Source organism: Gambusia affinis, linkage group LG21, assembly GCF_019740435.1.
Source record: "Gambusia affinis linkage group LG21, SWU_Gaff_1.0, whole genome shotgun sequence".
Classification (NCBI taxonomy): Eukaryota; Metazoa; Chordata; class Actinopteri; order Cyprinodontiformes; family Poeciliidae; genus Gambusia; species Gambusia affinis.
In genome coordinates this window covers 20,538,128-20,561,986 of record NC_057888.1, presented here as the reverse complement: position 1 = coordinate 20,561,986, position 23,859 = coordinate 20,538,128, and the positions used below count along the sequence as shown (strand labels likewise).

The 23,859-nt window shown below is 42.9% G+C and overlaps 1 protein-coding gene across 7 annotated transcripts in view; it reads left to right on the top strand.

The window, feature by feature from the left end:
* The first annotated feature begins 2,028 nt into the window (after positions 1-2,028).
* The window catches only part of arhgap12b (Rho GTPase activating protein 12b), a 60,517-nt gene continuing 38,686 nt past the window's right edge, over positions 2,029-23,859 (top strand). For all 7 annotated transcript variants that reach the window (XM_044104441.1, XM_044104440.1, XM_044104436.1 and 4 more), the window contains exons 1-2: positions 2,029-2,247; positions 7,410-8,164. In XM_044104441.1, the coding sequence (XP_043960376.1) occupies positions 7,487-8,164 (678 nt within the window). In that variant the 5' untranslated portion in view covers positions 2,029-2,247; positions 7,410-7,486. The remainder of the gene's footprint in view (positions 2,248-7,409; positions 8,165-23,859) is intronic.

Sequence of the window (23,859 nt, the reverse complement as noted above, 5' to 3'; positions counted from 1 at the left end):
GTATGAGCCAACAGTTTGGGTCAGTTGGGTGAAATTCAACACTCTTCTGTGTTCTGACAAGACAGTGAAGGCAAACGCATTTAAATGCTATTTTTCGGATGGATAAAGCAGGGAAACATTAGGCTCTTGATAACGCTCCCAATTCAGCTCCGGCTGAACGTTAAGACCCACTGCCTTGGTCTGTGATTTATTTGCAACTTAAAGGACATTTCTCTGGATATTCCCAAGAGTGTAAATATTTGAGGAAAAAAAAAATCAGTTAAAATATGTCATAAAAGGCCAGGAGATTAATATATTCACTGCAGTTATGTGTAAGTAAACTGACTGAAGCTGTAGGTCTGTCACCATATTTGACGCTATAAATATATGTCTTCACTTAACAGAAGCTGAATGAAACAATGGATAAAAAGAATACATTTTCCCAGATTTTGTTTTTCTTTTCTAAACATAATAAATTGCAGTCTGAAGAAACTCTATATTTGTGGAATCATTTCCTGCTTCCTACGTATTTAAATGATGAGATTTCATTCCATGGAATCCACATTTCCATTCTGGAAAGCAAGAATTAGCGGAATCCCATTTGTTCTTCCATCTGCCATTTCCTCCTCACTCCGACAGGCTGTGCTTTTCCCTGGTGTGGCGCTTTTTTTTTTTTTTTTTTTTTAAGACAAACATTCCTACATTATCCTGAAATCCTGTCCACTTGTTCTCTGTCCTGAGGCTGATGTCAGTTTGTCTGTAGTCTGGGTGAGTGTTTTCCACTGAAGGCCTGCTGTGCTCTTGGATCATGCAAGCATTAAATCATTCATGATCCTGCTCAGATGGTGAAACTACCCGCTGCGTCTGCCAAAGAGAAGTCAGCGCCGACGGGAGGGGCCGCGGGGAAACTTCACACATTTAAGACCTGAAGAATGTGAACGTTAAACCCGGGATTTTATGTGTTGTAATCAATCGCTGAAGACGCGACGCGATGAAAGGAAATGTCAAATGCTCCAGCCGGTGCAGAGAAAGCCCCGGAGTTTCTGCGGAGCTGGAAACCAGCGGGCTGTGCTGGCGGTGTCGAACCGGGAGGCGCGCCGGACACGGGGCTCCGGATGCGCTCCATCAGCGCTGACAGACAGACGGGCGGGGTGTGAGAGACAGCCCGGTGTCTGCTGAGTGGAGACCGCAGCTGAATCAAGCTGCTGAGCAAAGCTCCGATTATATCCGCCAGGGGCTCCAAAATAAAAGCAGAAAACTTGGATGAATTTGAAGCTAATTTAAGCTTATAAAAACCTAAAGGCCCGATAACATTTAATTATGTTTATATATTGAATTGCTTTAATTAATATTAAAACATAATATGAGTGTTGCCATTTTTTTTACTGCATTGATGTTTCCAAAGAAATATATGTCACATGTGAAAGGTTTTATTTTTCATTGTTGTTTTGTGTGTGGGTGTAGATAACCAATACATAAACATAAAAAAAAATAAATAAATATCTCAAACTCACTTCTCAACACAAAATGTTCTTGGATATATCAAATGACTGAGATATACCATTTTGCATGCCTAAAGTGTAACTCATACTATTAATATGCAAATTGTAGGTTTCTTGAAAATATTCAAAAGCAGTGGCATTTCATGTTTGAAGCAAAAAGTTCTGTATCCCAAATTGGAAACAGATGCAACATTTATTTATCTTTTAACCCATGATGCCTCCCAGGACACTCTAGTAGACATTAGGAGTGGTCCCCCCAGGAAGGTGAAGGAGGGGGTTTATGGAGGGGAGGGGGGCATAGCCACCCCGGAAAAATCCTATGTACACCACTGGCCCCCTGGCTACAATGTTGATGAGTTCATATAAAAATAAAAAATATATATAAAATCATTATTTTTTGCCACCCCAAAAAGTTTTTGCTGGCCTGGTCAGGCTGCCACCGAACATTAGAGGCAGAATTTAGATTACGCAATAACACTATTCATAAAGATTAACCCACGCAATAAAAATGAAATAAAAAAGAAATCGATTAATCTTTTATTCTAACAGCGCTGACCGGATGTGACCGCGGTTGTCTCCCTGAACTTGACGTCCAGCAGAGAGGCGGGGGATTGCGAACCGAGCGGCTGACTGGAGGGCTGCTGCTGCGGGCTCTGTCGGGGTAACACACGCGAGGTAGCAGGGCTCCGGAAAACTTCTCCTGCTTTCCTTCAGCGGTGGCTAACGGAGCACAGAGGCCGACGCCGAAGCAACTCGTTCCGGGGAGGTGAGTGCGGTTCGGTTCGGTTCGGTTCTGCGTGACGTTCTGGCCCGGTGAGAGGCTATTGGCTTCTAACGGAGTTACTTTGTTGCTATGCACGCCGTTGTCAGAACTGGGGGCTCCCAGTGAACCTGCAGTGCTTTTTGTCCGCAGCGGAGCAGCACTGTGGAAATATTCAGGGCAATATCCTTCTGAAGAGGGAGCGGTTCGGCTAGCGTCACTTTTCTAACGGTAAAAGTTGTGCCAGGTGGCGTAATTAAGCATAGCAGGTGATGCCTGCATCCTTCTGTTTTGGCACACACCTCCCTAATTGTTGGGCTCGTTTCCTCCCGCTGGTTCAGGTGGTGTTGGGGAGAGTGGGGGGTCTCTGACCCGGTTCCTGGGAAGCTGTGGTGATGGTGACTGGGGATTCTTTGTTGTCAACGAACAAGGATTAAACTCCTTTGTGTTGGCTTTCTGCAGCCTGTTTGAGGCAGGGGAAGGAATGGACCCTGCCCCCCATCTAAACGCTCCTGGGCAACTCACCCACCCCCCATTATCCCTCCACCGCCCCCTCAAAATAACTGATTAAATAAATAAAATCAAGTCAGCGTGCTTGTTTGCAGGCTTTAACAGTTCTGCAGTGGCTTTAAAAAGCCGCAGAGGCTGCAGCGCGCGTTGGAGTGGATGCTGGGTCACATCTGTTTTGAATGAAGCGCAGGGACAAAGGCAGTCAGTCTCGGTGTGTTTTGCTGCTGAGGTAGTCGACCTGCAGACGTGTGTTGACAAAAAAGCCTGTTCTCTCTAATGTGAGATTTTTTTTTTCATGTCTTTCACTCTGGATTTCCCAATAAGGCTTCTAGTTAAGTGCTTTTGCCGCATCTGTACCTTTTAAAGCAGTGAGGAGGAGAGACGTCGATGTGGTCGTGTGAGCGCTGACTGTGAACACGGTGAGAGTGGAACGACCGTGTCCTTGGAGTTGAAAGTTTTCACGCTCCTAGTTGCGCTTTTAAGCTTTTCACGAGATAACCATAGATTAAATTGGCGCAGAAAAGTAAGACTTTCAGCTGCTTCCATTCACTGCCACTATGTTTTGGAAATTGCCTTATATCTTTAAAAAGTTGTTTTAAAAGAATTGCTGAAAATCTCCATATTACGGTTCCTGTCGGGGATGCGCAATATATCGGCACTAACATTGGCTGATATTAGTCTTTTTTTTTAACATATGGTATTGGTCCCATAAAACGAATATTTATTTTTATCTTGTTGTTTGTTTGTTTCTGGTCAGGGATTTGTTTTCCCAAAGATGTTGAAACTGTAGTGAACCATATCAATAAATATTGTTTGCGGGTGATAACAATGACATCAATATCAGATATCGATATCAGCCCAAACTTTCGTATTGGTGCATCCCAGTTCCTGTGGTTTAATGTCCTATTTAATGAGATACTAGGGAGCGTTTCTAAAAGCTCTAAACATAGTTACCCAGTACTGCCCCTCCCCCCAACTGTTACCTTACACTGGTGGCAGGGATACTCCACTTATAAAAATCAGAATACCAGCAATGAGTTATGATAAAGAGAAGGTGTTGTAACTTTTTACCAGGTTCTGTGTGAATCTCGCAATAAATGATAATATTGTTGTTGAGAGACCGTTTCCAAGTTGTACAGCAAGAACACCTTCCACTGAGCTCAATAAACTTTAACTTCTAATGAACATTTGACACTAGAACTGGCAGACATTTAAAATAGCCAAAATAAATAAAGGAAACATCAGAAAAGAGAAAAAGAATAACTTATTGAGCTCGTTTCAATTTACTATGATTTATTCTCGAAGGTCGTTCTGGAAGTCCGCAGGATTCAGAACCGCAGTGGGTTTCCTGGATGTTAACATCTGAGCAGGCAGACTCGCCCGTTGCACAACATGCTTTCAAATCTCCGCTGATCAACAAGTCGGCTGGCACGGCGCTGGGCGACTTTCACCACTGTGTTGACGCCACACAGCACCGGGAATCTGTTTCTGCTGGAAGTTTACTCACCCGGGACGTCTGGCAGAGCGCTCAAACCGCAGAGCAGCTGGAAGGACCAACTGAGCTGTCAGGGTTTTTTTTCAATTATTATTTGTTGTTGTTTGCAGTGGTGTGTGTGTGTGTGTGTGTGTGTGTGTGTGTGTGTGTGTGTGTGTGTGTGTGGTGAAACGGTAGTGAGTCGTTGCAGTGGGATTGTTAGCCCCTGCCAAGGTGGGAAACGTCATGCTTGAACTTGAGCCAGTTTTGGTTCCTGAGCTTTCTCTGGGTTTCATTTCCCACCGTCCCTCCTGAGCTCCTGGATCCAGCTCACCGTCGGTGAGTCGGGTTCATTCATGGTGGCGCTGCTGGATGGACGCCTCTGATTTTTCAGTTTCCATGTTCATCTAAAGGTAGTGGTGTCCAGACTTCTTGAGGGCACACATTTTTACAAATTTATTTAAGTATAAATGAAAAAAAAAAGTGCTTTTTTTCATATTTACCAGATAAATAAACAATAAACTTAGCATAGAATGTTTTCATAAAATAAGCAAAGATCTTTGTGGACTAGAGATCTGTAAATGATTGTGGATTTTAAACACAAAAAAGGCTCTTGCAGACATTTTTAATCAAAAAACAAAACAAAAGAGCTGACCGTGCCTTTTAGTTTTTTTTTTGGTGTGTATTTTTGGCAACAAGAATAGGATATGATTCACTCTTGCTTTATTTATTAAATTTATTAAATGGGCATGCCAAAGATGGAACTAAATACTGGTTGTTAATTTTGGCCCAATTTCATGTAGATCTTTGATGATAAGGAACTTCAGAGTGTTGCCTTGATTCTTTCACAGATTTTTGATAAATCTTGTAATCACTGTGGCAACCATTCACCTTTGCAAAACACTTGGGTGGACCTAGCTCCACCTTCAAGAAGAAGCTCCTCCTCTGAGCTGCAGGTTCCAAGCTTCTGAGCTTCTGCCTTACGCAGCTCCTCCACTCAGCTCCTTCAGACTAGCCAGCAGCAATTGGCAAACACCTGGTGAAACTGCACATCTGTTGAGCTCATTACAGGAGCTACTTCTCAGTGAAACGTGGCAAGAACATTGTCAGAGGGTTAATAGAGGAGCCATGTTGTGATGACTCCCTGAAGGCGGAGTTTCAGAAAGAGCAGGAGCTTCTTAAAGAGATCCAATTTCAAGGTGCTAAATTCCAAAGTCAATTTTATTTTAAGTCATATTTGATACATATAGCCATTTTATGACAACTTAAATTAATATAGTTATTTGACTGTACTGTAAAATGACACCCTGTTCCTGAAAAACAAAATACTTGCCCTAAATTCTTGATGGAAGGATCTAAATCGACCTTTACCCCTCGGTGTGGACATCTCTCCTGAGCTGTAAATCTGCTCAGGGTGTGGACCTGTCACTCCGTCCTCCTTTCTCTTAGATTCAGCAGCAGGTTCTCACGCCTCACTAAAAGCACCTGCTCTCCACCAGCAGTGCTGCGGCTGCTATTTCTGGGAGGATGAGAGGGAATTTGTAAAGAGGGGGGATCCACCGCTCGACACCCTCCGTATTTATTTAGGCTAGCAGACGAAGGGATACTCTCTGACAGGCGGATCGATGACGGGCCCCGTCCCAAAGCAAACCCTGGAGGAACGGACAGGGGCCCCAGCTGCCTCTGCCACCTGACTCACACCCTGACTGTCATACAGCAGGACGGTTTTAAAGGCTCCTGACTGAGTTTCCACTGTGAGTAACAATGTCACTGCTCAGATCTGGGATAAAATAAGAAGACTAGTGTTGTTCTTGGAGGACTGCGTGCAGAATTGGTCGTGTGAGGTCTTGTTGTTATCACCTTTAGCGCTGTATGTGTAACCATAGCAATCAGAGTCCAGTGGTTTATGAGGGTCAGGAGGAGTCACCCCGCAGCGCTCTTTATTGACTCACCATTCATGCACGGCAGGCCATCGTATCATAGTGTCAGTGTGCTGCAGCAGCAGCACTTTGTGGTTGTGGTATTAAGGGTGACTAATAAGCCGGGGAGTAGAAACCAAGACCCCGGAGGTTTGTGGTTTATGGTGAGGAAAGAGGTGGAGGAGTTACCGCAACGATAAAATGTAATCCTAGGAGTTGATGCCCAAAGAGTAAGAATGTGTAGTTCTAGTAAATAAGTCCTTAGTGGAGCAGGAGGGCAAGTTCATTACCTTAAACATTATTCCATAACAGCTGGCATTAAGAGGGCTAGTAGCATCCAGGTGCTAATGGTTAAATTAGCTCGTCAACAGGAAATGAAACCACTTCCAAAGAGGAAGAAACTTTCACTGTTATCCACTCTAGTGCAGCAAACAATGCAAAGGTGGACAGACATCAGAAATGACCTTTTTAGAAATAATATCTGGTTATCAAGTGTTTTCTACTAATTGACAAATAAAGGAAAAGATGAAGTTAAAATGCCATAAACTTCATCTGGAGTTCGGCTCATGTGATGATTGGAGACAAACCGCCACCAGCTCCGTTCTAGACATGCCGGTTTAGATTTCTGTTTTTCTGTCTGAAACATCAGTAAATATAGCGTGAACGTTGGTAAGTTGATAACAGTGGGGTGACCATTGTTAACCGCACATGTGCAGATCAGTGGAAAAGATCGGTTTGTAATGCAGGTATCGGCCAATATCGACCAATCTCCCAAAATTAAGAAACTCTGGGACGTCTTTTTGATCCACCCTAACAGGTGACGTGTTAAATGATCAAGCTTAGCCTAATACATTTCTAAAAGGACCAAACCAATTGAGCGCATTTTGGGAGGTGATTTCTATTGGTCAGATAGAATTTAAGCGTCGGTGTGACAAGTGACATTCAACACAAAAGGTTATTCTTGATTAATGTTGGCGATTCAGCAATCCACTTTTTTCACACGTTGACGTTGACACCTGTTGTAGAATTTCTTTTTTCAATATCGGGAACAATACAGATGTTAATATCGGATCGGTGTGTCTCTACTTAATATGAAACACATGCCTGTGTCAGGGGTCCGTGTAGTTTTTATATTTAGCATTCTGGAAACGATGGAGAATGTAGTTCATTTTTACAAATAACTGCGTGGTTGCCCTTTCAATTCTGTGTCACGATGTCCCGCTGAGACATAACCTCCATTTCCTGTCTGGTCTTGTCTCCTGCAGTGTTCAGTGAAACATGAGGAGCTGCCCGGGCCGCTGAGCAGCTGAGGGTGGGAGTCGAAGCGCGTGCTCCAGCAGTCATGGCGGACAGAGAGGGGCTTCCCATCACCCCGGGCCAGGTCTACGTCGAGGTGGAGTATGACTACGAGTACAAGGCTAAGGACAAGATGGTGGCCATCCACCAAGGAGAATGTTACATGTTGGTGAAGAAGACCAATGAGGACTGGTGGCAGGTGCGGAAGGAGGAAGGTGCAAAGGCCTTCTATGTTCCGGCGCACTACGTCAGGGAGGTGCGACGGGCGCTGATGCCACCGCAGAAGCCCGCCCTGAGGGCCAAGCCCACCGTTCTGGACATCTGTAGGGAATCCAACGAGAACCTCAACAGGCCTCAGCCGGAAATGTCCAGCTTCGGCCGCCCGTCGCCCTCCTCCACCCCGTCGCCGTCCTCAGACCGCGTCACGCCGCCCGTTCTCCCCAAGGACGCCAACCAGAACCTGGGGAGTCCGCACCACTGCAAGCTGGTGGCCGAGCTGGTTCTCCTCCACAACAACAACAACCACCACCACAGCAACAACTCGTCGTTGCCACGGACACGGGCTGACTCGCCTCCGCTCAAAGTGGGAAACGGCGACAGCAAAAGTCCGGACAGCGACAAGAGCTCGGCTGCGAGCGAGGCGCCGGGAGAAGGGTCCGTCAAACAGCGCAACGACTCGGAGTCTGGAGACGAGCTTAGCAGCAGCTCAACAGAACACATGCAGGTAGGAAACAGGTGGGAATGGTTATCTCTGGGTTTGTTTGGGAATCTTAGGGAAATAATTCAGGGAATTGTGCCTGTCTCAAGCGTCAAATTGGTACTAAACACCTCGCGGTAGCAGAGCGCCGTCTCTGCTGGTTCTCACACAAACACTGCTGTGGTTTTTGAGATCCCTTCACTTCTTCCATTTTACCCAGTTCATTTCTTCTCCCCCTCTTTGGTATCTCAGCTAGCAGCTCTTGTCCCAGTCAGATTCGGCCCTTTCAGTTGAGATTCCAGATGGTTTCCTCACATTCTTCTACAAAATTACAGTCCTTCACCACTCAACTACAAAACAGTCAGTCCACGGCTAAACAGACGGGAAGTAAAAATAGCAGGAGGTGATGATTGAAATGATCTTGTTGGCCGTGAGGCATCATTGGGCTGGCTATCCTCCATCCTCTATCTGATGGTTGATAGCTTAAACATAAAACCTAAATGTGCTGTTCCCTTCTGATTAGGAATGAGAAGATCCTTTAACCATGTCTTTGCATTTGATCTAAACTAAACATTGTATCTCTGGCTGTTTGATTGATGTTGTCCTGTCTTTTCCAGCATTTGACCAGTTTCTTACTGAATTGCTGCGTATTAAGCTCCAAAATTCAACTTTTGCATCTCTACTGAGGACAAACATGTTTCATGGTGTGGGTGGTGTTTTCAGGATTATGTAGCGTGTCTGTTTTCTGCTAATCGTATAGTTTTGCTTCACAGTTTACTCTCTTCTGACCCGCTCAGGGTAAAGGATGCTAAAGACAAAGGCATGGCACCTTTCTCACATTTTGATTTCTTTTCTAAAAAAACATGTATTGTTTTACTTAAATCTGGCTCAATTTCCTTCATTTTGGGAGATGTTCAATCGGCGCATACTTACATGAGAAACCAATCTAATCTGCACCTCAAAAGTTAGAAAATCGGCCACTGTCCCCAACTGTCGCTATGCTTATTGACTTTTCAAACTATCTTAACCAGAATCCTCCCCCAGTTTTCATCATTAAAATCCAAGGAAAAGACACATATGAGAGATGAATACCTCTTCATTGCACGGTAATAACATAGACTGTCATCTGATGGGGAGTTGTGTTGCTGTTATACTGATGGTGTCACCACCACCATGGCTGGTGCTTAAAGGCAGAGATTCTCTGCAAGGTCTGCAGGAACTGAGACTTTCCTAATTCTCTCCCAGTGAAAGTGTTGAACTAAACCAGGTCCCCTCACTCTTCCATGGTTTCCTTCTCATCTCTCCGAGTCTGGAGAACGGTGAGAGGGTCGGCAGGAGCTGTGGTTGGTCCCCCCTTCGTCTGCTGCGTAGGTAGATCAAAGCACATGACCTTGACATGGTGGGAGTCCGACCAGCGCCGCCTGCGCAAACGGTTTGCACACTGTGGCCGTATCCAGGCAGGGGCAGCTTGTTTGAACGCTCCAAAAGCTGCTTGTGTTCTTTGTTCCACGCACTGCTGCAGCAGCCTCCTCCACCACGGAGCGAACAAAGAGGCTGGCTTGAATAGAAACTAGGTCAAATCTGCTGAGGATCCCGCATAGCCCCCAGTCACCCCCCTCCCCCCCACCCTCCTGCCATGGGGTCCACTGTGTGAGTATAAACATGTGGAAGTTGAACACCATGTGCCCTATGAAGTAAGAAAATGTGAGAATGGCAGCACAGTTTACTGCTCCAGACTCTCAACTGTTTAATGGCTGAACAATTTGATGGGTCAAGTCTGGGACTCATGTCAAAGGGTCCAATCTGGGTTTCTTTGTCGCTGCCGGTCTTCACCAAACTATAGGAATTTATTTCATGCTTGTCAAATCACAGAGACCAAAATAAGCACACATTTCACTCCATTAACATTGGCAGCTCCTTCAATATTTTTTTAACCATCTTTTTATAGTCAGGGTGCAGTAGAAGGGGCAGGGTGTATATAAAGCACACAGCTGACAGCGTTCAGCCACAACTCCCCGTCGACTTCAGCACAGTTTGGGGTTAAAGGGGCGTTTGGAACCCACTCCCACTCTCTTTTGGTTGCTTTGTGGCATTCTGTTAGGGCATTCTGTTTGGCCTGTTGCCAGGCAAATGAATGACTCAGTGGACGCATGTCTTTCAACTCATCTAATTCCACTGCAGAGAACAAGATCTGCAGGGGTTCCGGCAGCGTTTCTAGAGAACAGTGGCAATTTAAACGGAAGACTTTAATCAGTTTAGCAGATATTTGAGTTTTCCATCAACAGCAGGTTTACTACTGATAGTTGGCTGGGTGCCAGTTCAACATATAATAATATAATATATAATAATATCAAGAACCAGAAAAGTTGGTCTGAAATCCAAGAACATTCTACATCAGAATGTTTAAAATAATCAAAAAGCCCGCTTCCTGACTTCCTTGTGTTGACAGTTTTTCACTTCGGCAAGCGGCCCCAAAGTGTTGGAGGCCAAATATGTTATTCAGCCTTACCTCTCAAAAAAATAAAGCTGCCTAATAAATCAGTACAATTTCAGTGTGCACCATAATGCGATTGCAAAGGATCGTTTTGATGCATTAAATCAATGCAATCCATCATCACTCTTCATGCTGATATATGAGTGAGTTGGATGAGCGTTGATGCATTCACCAGATGTAGAATTTAGCAATGGTTGCCTTGATTTTTATTGTCATCACAAGAACTTCACACAGTCTTGATTACGGCATACCGCTCTAACTCTTTCTGTCTTTTCAAACAACCAACGGCTCACCTGAAGCTTTGAAATTGGCTCTCATTGATGTAGTCGCCTGACGAAAATTGCATCATCTAGTTGGTAGGGAGGCTTCCTCTTTCCCTTCTTGACCCCAGGCCTGGGTCAAGTTATCTCACACAGAGCTCTCTGCGGTGTGTTGTGTGATTGATCAGAAGTTTGAGGACATGTTGGGTACAAAATGTCTCCAAAGTGGGACAGAAAAATGCTAGGTTCTTATAAATTATACCTAAGAAACACATTCAACAAAAGGTAACAAACTGGAAATGTGGGAAATGTTGAAAGGGTGGCATGACCAACACCCTTCTTCATGCGGCAGTCCTGCAAGAATCGCTCACAACAAGAACTGTCTGTTCCTCTGGCTGTTTGCTGTGATTACAAATCACTCACTTCTCTAAAATAAACCATCTTTCAACATCTGACACCTTGCATTAGTGAAATGTCCTCGAAGGGACGTTGTAAGGATGCCAGTGACCACGACAACACGAGCGGCCTGTAAATGCATCTGCACAGATTGTGAAAAGGAAACAGCTGAGTCGGGACCTTGTGGCTGGCTTCCGTTGCCCTGCTGTGAGGTCTTCTTACTCGCTGGCAGTGCTTGAAGGGGCACGAGAAGGAGAACGAGAACGAGGAGGAGGAGCTTGGGGTGTTCACCCAACCCTAACAGCCAATGTTCCCAATGGCTTCCAGGGAGAGATGAACGATTTCTTTACAAGGTCACCGCTAAAGACGGAGGAGAATAATACAGCTGCAGGAACATGAGTGTCTGAGCATGTCTTCAGATTTTGATGGATTGTCCATCGCCCTGTGAAGAAATGCAGCCTGAGCACGACCTGTGTAAGGCCGGCCGCGGCTGAGCGAAGATTGAGTGGGAATGTATGGTCATTGTGTGGTTGCTGGGATCTCTAAGTGCACTTTGAAAACGCTTTCTCTCCCAGGCTGGGCTGATCAATTTACAGCTGCTATTTAGGCCCAGTGAGTTGGATCACTATTGCTGTGTGACGAGAGCTTTCTCCCACGTGAACCAGCATGAACATTGGTGTTTGGCGGTGTGCTAGCCAATCGGATTGCTCCTCAGTTTTACTGTATGGAAACATCCCGTTCTTAAGCATCCGTTGCCACAATTCCCGGCTAATTGCATGTTTTGCTGAGTGGATTTGTTCTCCACGGCGTCAGAGTCTTCTGTCTTCCAGCCAGCGTCTAAATAAGCGAAGGTCTTTTGAAGCTCGTCCAAGAAAAGTTCACGCTCTCGTTTCACGAAGACCTCGTAAATCCCACCAGAAACAAGTGTTTCTCTGCTGAGTCTTACTGCAGCACGGGCTGAAGAAGAGGCCCCGGCTTGTTTTCCACTGCATACTTGGGATTCCTACCTCCAGCCCTGCCTACACACTCTCATACACACATACACAGAGTGAGGCAGCAGGGGAGCTGGGCCAGAGAAGGTCTGCGTTACCTTCCAAAGGGAAGTGCCGGAGCGCTGTAAATCTAATATTAAGCTTGAGCAAACGGTGCATCCTGTGTGATCATGTGACAGTCTGGCTCTTTGTCTGCCTGCCTGCATTCTTCTTAGTTCAGCTCGTCTCCGACCCTTCCTCTGCTGCCTCTTCTTCCTCCTGCACACCTGTCTCCGGAGCTCAGCTGTAAACCTTAGAGGAGACTGTTCTCAGCTGAGAACATGTCCTGTTTTCTGTGAATGCTAAGCTAAGTAGAGATCATGCTGACACATCCATACACCTACCTAAAAAAGAAGTAATATATATATATATATATATATATATATTTTTTTTTTAATCATCTCCATCATTATCACAATAATACCACAAAATATTATGATAAAATTTGAAATCCATATCACCCAGTCTTAATGGTAACCAATACAACAGTTTAAACTCTTCTCAACAGGCTACTGCCTCACATGCAGCTCCAACCTTTAATATGAAATCAGTTTAAGTTTCCTGAGTACCTGCACACACATATTGAAACGACACATAATTAGCTCCAGCTCCACTGGGGTAGGATAGATTTCTGCTGTTTTGTAACGGCTGAAAGCAGCAGGCGTGTAACTGAAGAACGCGGCTGACAGAGGAGCGACGTCAGGCCTCTTGTTTTCTGCAGCTCTCTTCTCTCCGCCTGTCAGCCTGTGATGCAGCGCGCGGCACCGATTACTCCTGAAAGAAGACGCGCGCTTCACCTTTCTCATTTGCTCTCATCCTCCTCTTCCTCACCCTGCTGCTCGCTGCGGTTCCTCCAGTCCCTCACCTGTCTCTCCGGACTCGGCTCACTTCTGTGGCTCAGCGGACCGGGACGCCATGTACCCGCAGAAGGGAAGGACACCGAGCTGGCCTGGTTCTGACAGCACAGCCCTCATTTATCCTGAGCCCTCTGCTAACCGCCGCAGCTCCTGTACCCTCCACCTTCTCACGACCCGGTCCGGTCTAATCGGGCTGAGCTGCCCAGTCTCTGTGGTGTTTCACCTTGTTGGAGACTTCCAACACCAGCAGCTGTCGTGTGTAGCATGGCTTTGTGTCAGGGCACCGTTACATAAGCGGAACCTTTCTCACACCAGTTCCCAGTCACTCCCCACAGCGGCCTCTCACTACTGGAACAGATAGATGGGCCATGAGGTTCTACTGAGCTGATCTGAGAACAGCCAGCAGGTTTTTATTCCCTCAGCATCACTAAGTTGTTCTGATCACCTCTCTGCTTTACAAAGCACCAAATTTACAAGACATTAAGAGTCTATAGCAAATGTTGGCCCATTCTGATCCTGATCTAGGTAACTTGGCTGATATTGATTTAATATTTCTGCAACAAAAAAAGAGGGCTTTTAGAATTATAAGCAGAAAACTTGAGGGAGTTCCAACAAATCCATTGTTCTTTAACTTAAAGTTAATGAAATTTTACAGTGTGGTGGACTATTATATTCTGGAAGTTATGTTTAAAATACATAAATGTAAATTACCTGCACAATTGCAAAAAAGATTAATTAAAGGAGATAGATTTTATAATTTGAGAGGATTAGAGATAATTAAAAAAAATAACCAGACAACGTTTGTCGCATGTCTTCCCCCTCTCCATCCCCCTTTCCTGTCAGCCTACATTCATATAAGGGACACTAGAGACCACAAAAGACCCCCTGGAGGGGTACAAAAAAAAGATGGATGTAAAGTTATACTCAACTTTCAAGTGTTTCAGGAATCCCTGATCCTTCATTGAACTTCTTTGAAAACAAATATCCTTAGATTTGTAAACTGGATGCTAACATTTGTGTTGTCAGTAATGCTAATACAGCTTTCTTTTCTCTCAGCACAAAGTACTGCAGCCAGCTACTGTTCCTTCTTCTACTCCTATTTTACTCTACTGTCTAAAACTGAGTGTGAACTCACAAGCCACCTACTTTCGGTTTCTGGTAGGAAAAGAAAACCCTAAATTAAAATTTGATTTGCTGGTGTATTAAATTACAAAACAAAATCCAATACAAATAAAATATAAAATACTACTAACAATATTACGCGCATATATGGGGGTTACACAACATTCAGTCTGTTACAGTGGTATGGTTTTAGGCTTGATGTTTATTTTGCGATTATTAATAAGCTATTGCTGTAGTAAGAGGAGAAAACTATAAATATATCGCTGCACTTTACTGTATGGCTAGCTCCATGGCTAGCTCGCTGTTACTGTCTCTTACTCTGCAGTTGTGGAGTCACAATATCTGGGATCATGAGCGCCCCCTGCCGTGAGGCAAGAGAACTGCCTGCCTCACCTCGAATCTGTTCTCTGCCGTTTCTGATCGCTTCTCAGCCACGAAACACGTTACACACACAGCTGGCGACAGAAAACACTGTACATTATATACATAAGCTAAATTATGGAAAATCAGTTCAGATATTAAATGTTTTTTAACCATTTTATTGGTGACGTACAGACAGGAGGAGCTTGCTCTCATAGAATGGCAGTTAGCGAGAGGTTGATCAATCAGGTGAGGCTCAGCTGCTGCTGCCTCACTTCACTTCCGAGCATTTGAATGGGAAAATGCGAAACTTCTGCAATTTTGAAGAAAAAATTAATCATAATTGGTTAAGCTAAATAAAAAAGAATTACTCCACAGTACTGGCTCACTTGCGTCCCCTGACCGCACGTCACTGGTAACTATGGCAACCAGTGACAGTTTAAAAGCCCACTGACTCTTTCTGCAGTCAGGTTGCGCGCGCATCCGTCCTGTAAATAAAAAAAATCCATCAGACAAGCCCGCTCTGAATATCAAACGACACTGTGACATCACAATGTGACATCACAACGTGACTCCAAAGGCAGAATTCTGACATCACCAGCTATTATATAAGCTCCTCACATCATCAACTTTCATCACAGCCTTTAGAAGCCTTGTTGATACATACAGAATATCTTTAGCAGTTTACAGATTTACAACTTTGTTTGGTGCAAATTTCCTTTGGTGATTTACATCAAACTTACAGTGAAATCTAAACTGAAATTCTAGAGATTTGATTTTTGCTTAGAACTTGAAAGAAGCAAAGCTTACGATGGAGATCAACCAACGTAGCATCGAAGAGACTGAACTCGAGATCATTGAAAGGGAATTGCAGATACCCAACCGACCCAAGCGCAAGAGGAAGAAGGTGCCTTTTGCTGTCTGGTTGGAGCAGCAAGAGATGAAAACTTCTGCTGAGAATATTGAACAGCAGGAGGTTTCATCTGTGATGGAAAATGGATCGATCGCCCAACCTCTGGAGGTAGTCGATCAGAAAGGGGATAGACCGACACCTGACAGTGAGCCCATTGTGGAGAACCTGGTACCGACTAAAACCTGCTCAGAGGAACACGCCCCAGCTGACCAAGAGATTTCTGCTGGAAACATTGAGAAGCAGAACAAATCCCTGGTCAGCGGAGAAGAGTCCACCGTTGGAGGTCAGGAGAAAATAGAAACAGCAGAGAGGGAACAGCCACCAAGGACCAGGCGTAATAAAAAGAAGAAGATCCCGTTCAGTGTCTGGTTGGAGACACACGCCCCTGTTGACCAACAGATTTCCTCTGAGATTACTGGAATGGAAGAAACTTCACTGGATACAGAACAAGAATTGATCTCTGTACCTCAGGAAACAACAGAGAAGGAACAGCCCCTTAAGTCTGACACTGAAGATGTTGAAAAGGTGGAGACTTCTCTGCCTGAAGAAGGAGATCAGGACAATTCTTTAAATATAGATATTTATACAGAAGAACCTGTGATTTCTGTAACACAACTGGTGACTGAAAACAACATCTCCAAACCAGACAGCAAACTGGATCAGAAAGGGAGAAACAATCAAAGCCTAAACCCATCAATAAGACGCCACTGTTGTGGAAATTTTTCCGAGCCTGATGCCACCATAGATCTGTCATTTTCACTGGAAACACTGACATTAATGATGGACCTCTGCTGGAAAACCAAAGTCTTCAGGCAGCTTCGAGCAGGGGAAATAAGACGGTTTGGAAAACGCTGCCCAAATCAGAACCTCATGTTGATATAACTTTTATTGCTGGGAATATTGAAACGGAAAATGTTTCAATGGCGGCACAAAAAATTAATGAGGAAGCTTCCTTGGCAACAAGTCAACCAAAGTGTACATGTGCTGCTAAATTTAAGGAAACTGAACTGGAACACATCAAATTTAGGAAATATTTAATGCACATCAAATTTAGGAAATATTTAATGAATCAGCTCAAGAAATGTTTGATACGAATAAAAAACTGAGTGCAAAACTAAAACAGCAGAAAGATCTGCTGAGCAAAGTCCTCTCAGAGAGACAACAACGCAGGAAAACAACAGTTTCTGTTCAAACTCAGACTGATTCAGAGGAAAACCTAAAGCAGAAACCAGTCAGTTTTCAATCAGCTTCAACTCAGACAGAGACGGAGGAACCAGAAACCAGTTCCCAGTTGAAACCAGTCCTGAAAACTGTTTCAACACAAACAGAGACCGAGGAACCAGAAACCAGTTCCCAGTTGAAACCAGTCCTTCAAACGGTTTCAACTCAGACAGAGACGGAGGAACCAGAAACCAGTTCCCAGTTGAAACCAGTCCTGAAAACTGTTTCAACACAAACGGAGACAAAGGAACCAGAAACCAGTTCCCAGTTGAAACCAGTCCTTCAAACTGTTTCAACTCAAACGGAGACGGAAGAACCAGAAACCAGTTCCCTGTTGAAACCAGTCCTTCAAACTGTTTCAACTCAAACAGAGACGAAGGAACCAGAAACCAGTTCCCAGTTGAAACCAGTCCTTCTAACTGTTTCAACACAGACCGAGACGGATGAGCTGGATACCAGAAGTCACTGGAAACCAGTTTGTGGAACGGTTTCAACTCAAACTGAGGTAGATCTGTTGGAATCCAGATGCCAGTTGAAACCAGTTTATGAAACGATCTCGACACAAACTGAGCTCCCTTTACTGATCCAAGAACAGTCGTCTGAGACACAACAGGATGGACATCAGGATGGGCAGACCAAGGGATTAAAGAGATCAGCAGGTAAGAAGAGGAGAGAGTCATCAAAGAAAGCTGCCTCTGAATTAGAAACAGTCAACAATGAGAAAGTTTCTGTAAAAAACAAGGAAGAAGAAGAAGTTTCAATGCCGGGAATCATCAAGGATCAGAGAGCCACCATCATTATCGAGATTCATAAAAATAACAAAGTGATTGATAAACTGCAGCAGGTGACTGAAGATAAAATGGTCCCTGAAAAACAACCAATTGGGGATCATCAGGTTGAGAAAAGACCAAAGATCAAATCAAAATCTAAGAAAAGGAGAAAGACAGCAGGGAAATCTGAACTGGAAAACAATTCAAACCCAGTAGTGACTCATCAAAACTTGGTCCAAAACACGGAGACACCAAAACCTGATTTAGAATCAGCACCAGAGATCCCACAGACAGCTTTAGAGGAAACAGAGATAAAACCAGTCATAGTGTCAGAAGATGGAACAGATCAGGATCCTGTAGTTCTTACAGAAAAACTAAGAACATCGCCTCCACAGACAGAGGTTACTGTAAATGATGATCTAATCCAGAGACCTCAGCAATCAGAGACTCAACCATCTGAAGAGTCAGATGAACAGAACAAAGTCTCTGAAGAAGAAGAGAGCCCAAAGACAAAGATTTCTCTGTGGAGGCGATTCAAAAAGGCTGTGACTCCATCCTGCGGCAGTTTAAAGACAGAAGAAAAGGCCAAACAGCGTAGACACTTTATGTCTCCAGATGATCAGGTTTAAAAGAGGGAGGGGCCAGGTGTGGGTTGGGTGATTGGTGGGATTTGGGAAAAGAGCTACAGTTGTTGTTAATTGGACATTTCAATATTAAAAAGCCAGGACTGCACGGTGGGAAACGTCTCCCTGTGTAGCTGTGGGTTCACTCCGGGTGCTCCGCTTCCCCACGTTCAACAACTCAGTACTCATGTTCATCCATTGGAAGAGTTTTATTTCTAATTCTAAACAGAAAACAAGAAAACCACATTTAATAATTAATGGGAGATTTGGAAAAAGAAAATGTAAAAAACATGGAACAAAAAGAGACTTTTAGAAGTTTAAACTTATACAAATTTGAAAGAAATTAAAAACTAGTTATGTTTCTGGGCAAGATATATATATATATATATATATATATATATATATATATATATATATATATATATATATATATATATATCTAAATTCATATATATATATATGAATTTGTAGATATATTTATAAATCAATAAATAGACATCTTTATAAATATAGATATAGATATTTAGAAATATATATAAATATAAAATATCTAGATCTATAGATCTAGATCTATATAGATCTATACATACATAGATATGTATATATGTATATACATATCTATATATATCTATATCTATAGATATATATAGATCTAGATATATATAGATATATAAATGTATATCTATATATATGTATATCTATCTATATAGATATACATATATAGATAGATATGTATCTATCTATATAGATATGTATCTATCTATATCAGTGACGTGCGGTGAGGTTCATAGCTGGTGAGGCACTGACGTCATCAGAATAAGATTTGCAAATAGATGCATAGATTGACAGCAGTTTACAGGTTATGTTTCACTTCTGCATCCTTACACATACAAACTGTAGCTCACAAAACACACATTTCCTTAAAAAACAAAACAAAATAAATGTCAAAAGTCGGGATAAGCGAGAGGGAAAAAAATCACTATCTCTATTATAATCTATCGCTGCACTTGACTTGCTTCCCGTATCGTTTAGCCTAGCTCGCTGTCACTTACTCGGCAGTTGAGGAGTGAACAAGACGAACGTCTGGGATCTTGAGCGCCCCCTGCCATGAGGCAAGAGAACTGCCTGCCTCACCTCGAACCTGTTCTCTGCCGTTTATAATCGCTCATTACACGAAACACGTTACACAAACACAGTTGGTGACAAAAAGCACTGTACATTATATACATAAGCTAAATTATTGGAAATAAGTTCACATATTAAATTTGTTTAAACCATTTTATTGACGCCGTACAGCAACGTGCTCTCTTCGCTTAGCAGCCAGCGCAGAGCCAGGGGTTGTGCAATCCAAGGTGAGGCAGAGCTCGCTGCTGCCTCACCGGCATCGCTTCCAAGCATTTGAATGAGAAAATAAGAAAATTCAGCGATTTTGAACAAATAAAAATCGAAATTGGTGAAGCTACATGAAAAATAAATATTTTTTAGTACAAACCACCGGATGAATATAACAATTTAAATTACTTTATGATTATATATTTTCTTTCTTTCCATGATGGCTGGTGAGGCACTGCCTCACCTGGCTCCCCTGACCGCACGTCACTGAATGTCAGTAATATGCTTGGCTTTGAGATGCTATTTCAGGCTTATTGAGATCCTTTGCCATTTGTAATCTGTCACAAATATATAATGTTAGACATTCCTTCCCAGTAATTGTTCTACTGCTGCATGCTGCAGGCATTTCCCGGCTTTCCTTGAATCGATCTGATCAGTTGTACCTGGTCACATCTCCCTTTGGTCGTATAGATCTCAGATCAAAGATGATCCAACCTATTGGATCCAACCTCTGGCTCATCATTTTCAAATTTTGCAGCAGTTGGATGCATCTGCAGGTCAGAGTCGTGACTCGCGAGCCGTCCGTAGTTTCTGTGCTCTGGCTGATTGTTTCCTCAGGAGAGATGGATCTGGATGCCAGCATGTGGGAGGACTGCTGAAAGCATCAGAGCGTAGGAGTCTGGAGCCATCAAGGGGCACGTATTGTCTCTGCCATACGCCTCTGATATCCTTAATTATGCACCGCGGCTGCCACAGAGACAATAGCTGAGCTGAGAATCAATCAGCGGTGAAACGGTTCCTGTAGCATCTGTCTCACCAGAGTTCACAATGAGCCTCTGGCAGCACTGCAGAAAGGTGTGCTTCATTGTGTAATTAACATCCTTCATTATGTTGTGGTTTCGTTTTTTTTTTTTTTTTTTTTAGAATAGACATGTCATTGACTTCCCAGAACCTTTTAGGCCTCTGAACTTTCCACCGGCATCTGTTGCTGAGCAGCAATGCTACAGATTTTAACACAAAGGAGGATAAAGAGAGAGAGACCCAGCCCACTGTGGACGAGTCTCGCACTTTCTGCTGGCTTTCCACTCATTCCACACGGAAGTCCAATTGTGCCGCAGCATCAACAAGGTACTCCAACTGCGCTCTCTCTCCGATTGGGGTTATTGTTTCTGTCTCTGTACTCTCCCTCAAAGCAGGACAGAAATAGCCTCGGAGAAGGAACAGACTCTAGAAGCTGAGATCAAAGTTGTGTGCGGTGCACAGCCTGCTGCCTTTCAGTGTCCTCATGTCTGGCGGACAGAGAGACTCTCCTGGTGTCCATTAGTGAAATGGATATGCCAGCGGTAACGGATGGTGCAGCGTTCCCTATAGCACCATTGGCTGGTTTAATCACCTCTTTGCAGACATCGGCTGTTTGTTCATTAGCCTGTCAGGGAAGGACGGCAGAGTTTCTGTCATCAAAATGGACAATCAAACATGTTTTAATAAATGATGGCAAGGAGGAACTACTACCATGAAATCTGATTATTATTTTTAGAAGTCAGGTTCAGTATAAAACACTGTAACATCGTTTCTAATGTTATGAATCTGGAACTCTTTTTATGTTGCTCCAAATGTGAAAAATGGTCACGAAATTATGGAAGTCCTTTGAGAGTCATGACATTTATTATTAGAAAAGCATCAATCAGAATATCTCGAGCAATTTAAAATCTCTAATTTTTTTTTTTTGACCTCTGGCCAGTAGATCCAAATTTTGTCTGGTTTCAAAGTTCACTTTAAGAACTAAATTATGAGAAAATATAAGGATAGCAATAAATAAAAGTATTATAGCCAAGCAGTCAATTATTGTCATTAGATGTTGAGGTGACATAAAGAGTAGCCACAGTTAAATAGTGGTTAGCATTTCTAAACAGATGTGTATATTCTACAGAACCTAATATTTATTCTGACATTTCTAAAGTCTGCATGTTCTAAAACTGTTTAAAGCTCAAAACGGCAAAAAAGAGCCATTTTGCTATAATCCAGTCAGCCTTTCTTTTAACTGTTAAGTGTTGCTCTCTCTCACTCTCTCACAGCTTGAACAACAGGCGTGTCACGTTGTTATAGAAAATAATTATTCTTAACTGACTCCTCAGGGTTTTCATAGTGCAGTATGGGATTATGTACAGTTCAACTTTTATTGCAGTCATGAATTTTATAGCTTTTTTTTTTATTTTTATTGATGCTGGAATTTGCTAGCAGTAGCCATAAATCTGTTTAATCAGATCCGCATATGCATGGAAAGCATCTATAGAATCTGAAAAAAACACCGATTTTTTTTTCCTTCTCGCCATTACATAATCTCATCTTGTTTTCCTCTCCCCTCGCTCGCAGTGAACTTTGTTCTGTTTAGTATTATTTAGTCTAAAACAAACAGGTTTGTTTGAGTCACTGTCTGAAAACTTTTTTTCTTTTCCCTCGGCTCGCTATATTAACTAAATCTGATTGCAAACTGAGTACAAACTGTTAGTCATAGTTTTTCCTGATAACGGATTAGAAAAAATTATTGAAAATGAATGACATAAAAATATTCTGATAACGCCAGCAGACATTCTTGTGCGGTTTTTGTTTCTGTTGCACGATGTGATTATTTTCCCGCCGTGGGAGGCTGAACAAACCAAATCCTTTCTGCTCATTTCCTCAGCTGAGGAACACTTTGGTCCTATCTCATACAATCACAATCATCTGCTCAAATGCTTGTTTATGTCTTTTCATGGCATTTCCTTCATAATGCTGCTGGTCTTGTTTCTATAGTGCACAGAACTCACACACCTTTTTTTAAAGAAAGAGGACTAGACCTGGTGGGGTGCTTTAAGCAGATTTTCTTAAAATTCAAACCTGCATGCACTTTTCATGTTTCCATGTGAATGGGGAACAAAGTGATTTGGCATATTTTTGACATTATCAACTACTGTTTTAGATCAAATTAACAAAAAAAAAAGTTAAAATCCCTCCACACCTCAGCTTGAGGTAGCTAAGTGACACCACAGGGATTGTTTTAACCGTCCAGCTCACATTATAATGCAAACATGGCAAAACAAATGTTATAGAAATGTTTAACCTCACTCAAATTAATCGCATTTTCTCATGTGTGTTCAGCTTGGTTTTGTGAGGAAGAGAATATGTTGGAGTAAATTTCAAGATTGGACTAAATCTAATTTCAAGACTTGACTAAATATTCAAAAGTCCTTGAAAGTGGGATGCAAGTTAGAAAGAAATGTAGGGTTTCCCAAACAACTGATCACCAGATATTTTATAGGATGAAAGTAATAGGTATTAAACATGGCTAATACCAGGAGCACTACTAATCTACGTGGATTAGTTTCACTAGGACTACTCTCTGTTTTGTACATATTGGACTATCAAAGATCCAGTAGAATACCAGGGAGATTGCGGTTCTCCCAAATATAAGAACTGCTAGTAGAATGTTGTTTTGCATGGATTAAACCACAGAGACAGAGCAGCTTCCACTGCCATAATCATCTGTAGGCGTGTTCAGACTTCACTTGATAAGCTTCATGCATCAGCAGCTGTGGGGCAGAGAAGTTCACAGGTCAACCCGATGCCCGGACAGGAAGCCCCCACCTCATACACATTCTACAATCTTCTTACAATTCCAGATTAAGGGGTTGTATACAGTACATGCCTGTGTTAATACACACCGACCCACCCCCAAGTCCTGTTCATCAGACACCAGCATGTCTCAACCGTTCTTATCCTGTTGGACAATGTGCTTATCTCGCCTGGCCGAATAACGCCCCTTCCAACACCTTTATCCCTCCACACTCATCGTCAGCTACGACTACAACATAAATTAGATTGATTGGCATCAATTGTCAATTATAGAAGTTAAACAAGCAAAAAATATGTACTTCCAAAAGTGGAAACAGTCTACCATAGAGCCTAATATCTACAGTCTTCCTTATCTCCACTCTTGGGGGGTTGGGGGGTATAACCAATCAGCATAAAGGAAGATAAATGCTGCCCCTGTATTGGCTGCTTGGCAAAGGCCAGGTAGTGTATCCAGTAGGATTGTGTTTTGGTATTTCAGCTTTCCAAGTGGCATTTTCTTTGGAATATCTTATCTATCCTTCATGGGAAATTCAGCAATTTTTTTCAGTCTAAATAATTTGAAGTCATGTTCCACAGAAAAATTTGTAAATATTTGAATCACTGGCCCAAACACTTTATTGTATGCTGTTACCTAATTCTATAATATTGTGATCTAGGACTTTTGCTAGGGATGCAATGGTACACAAAAGTTGTGATTCAATATATTTGTGGTACATTTCAATGAAAAGAAA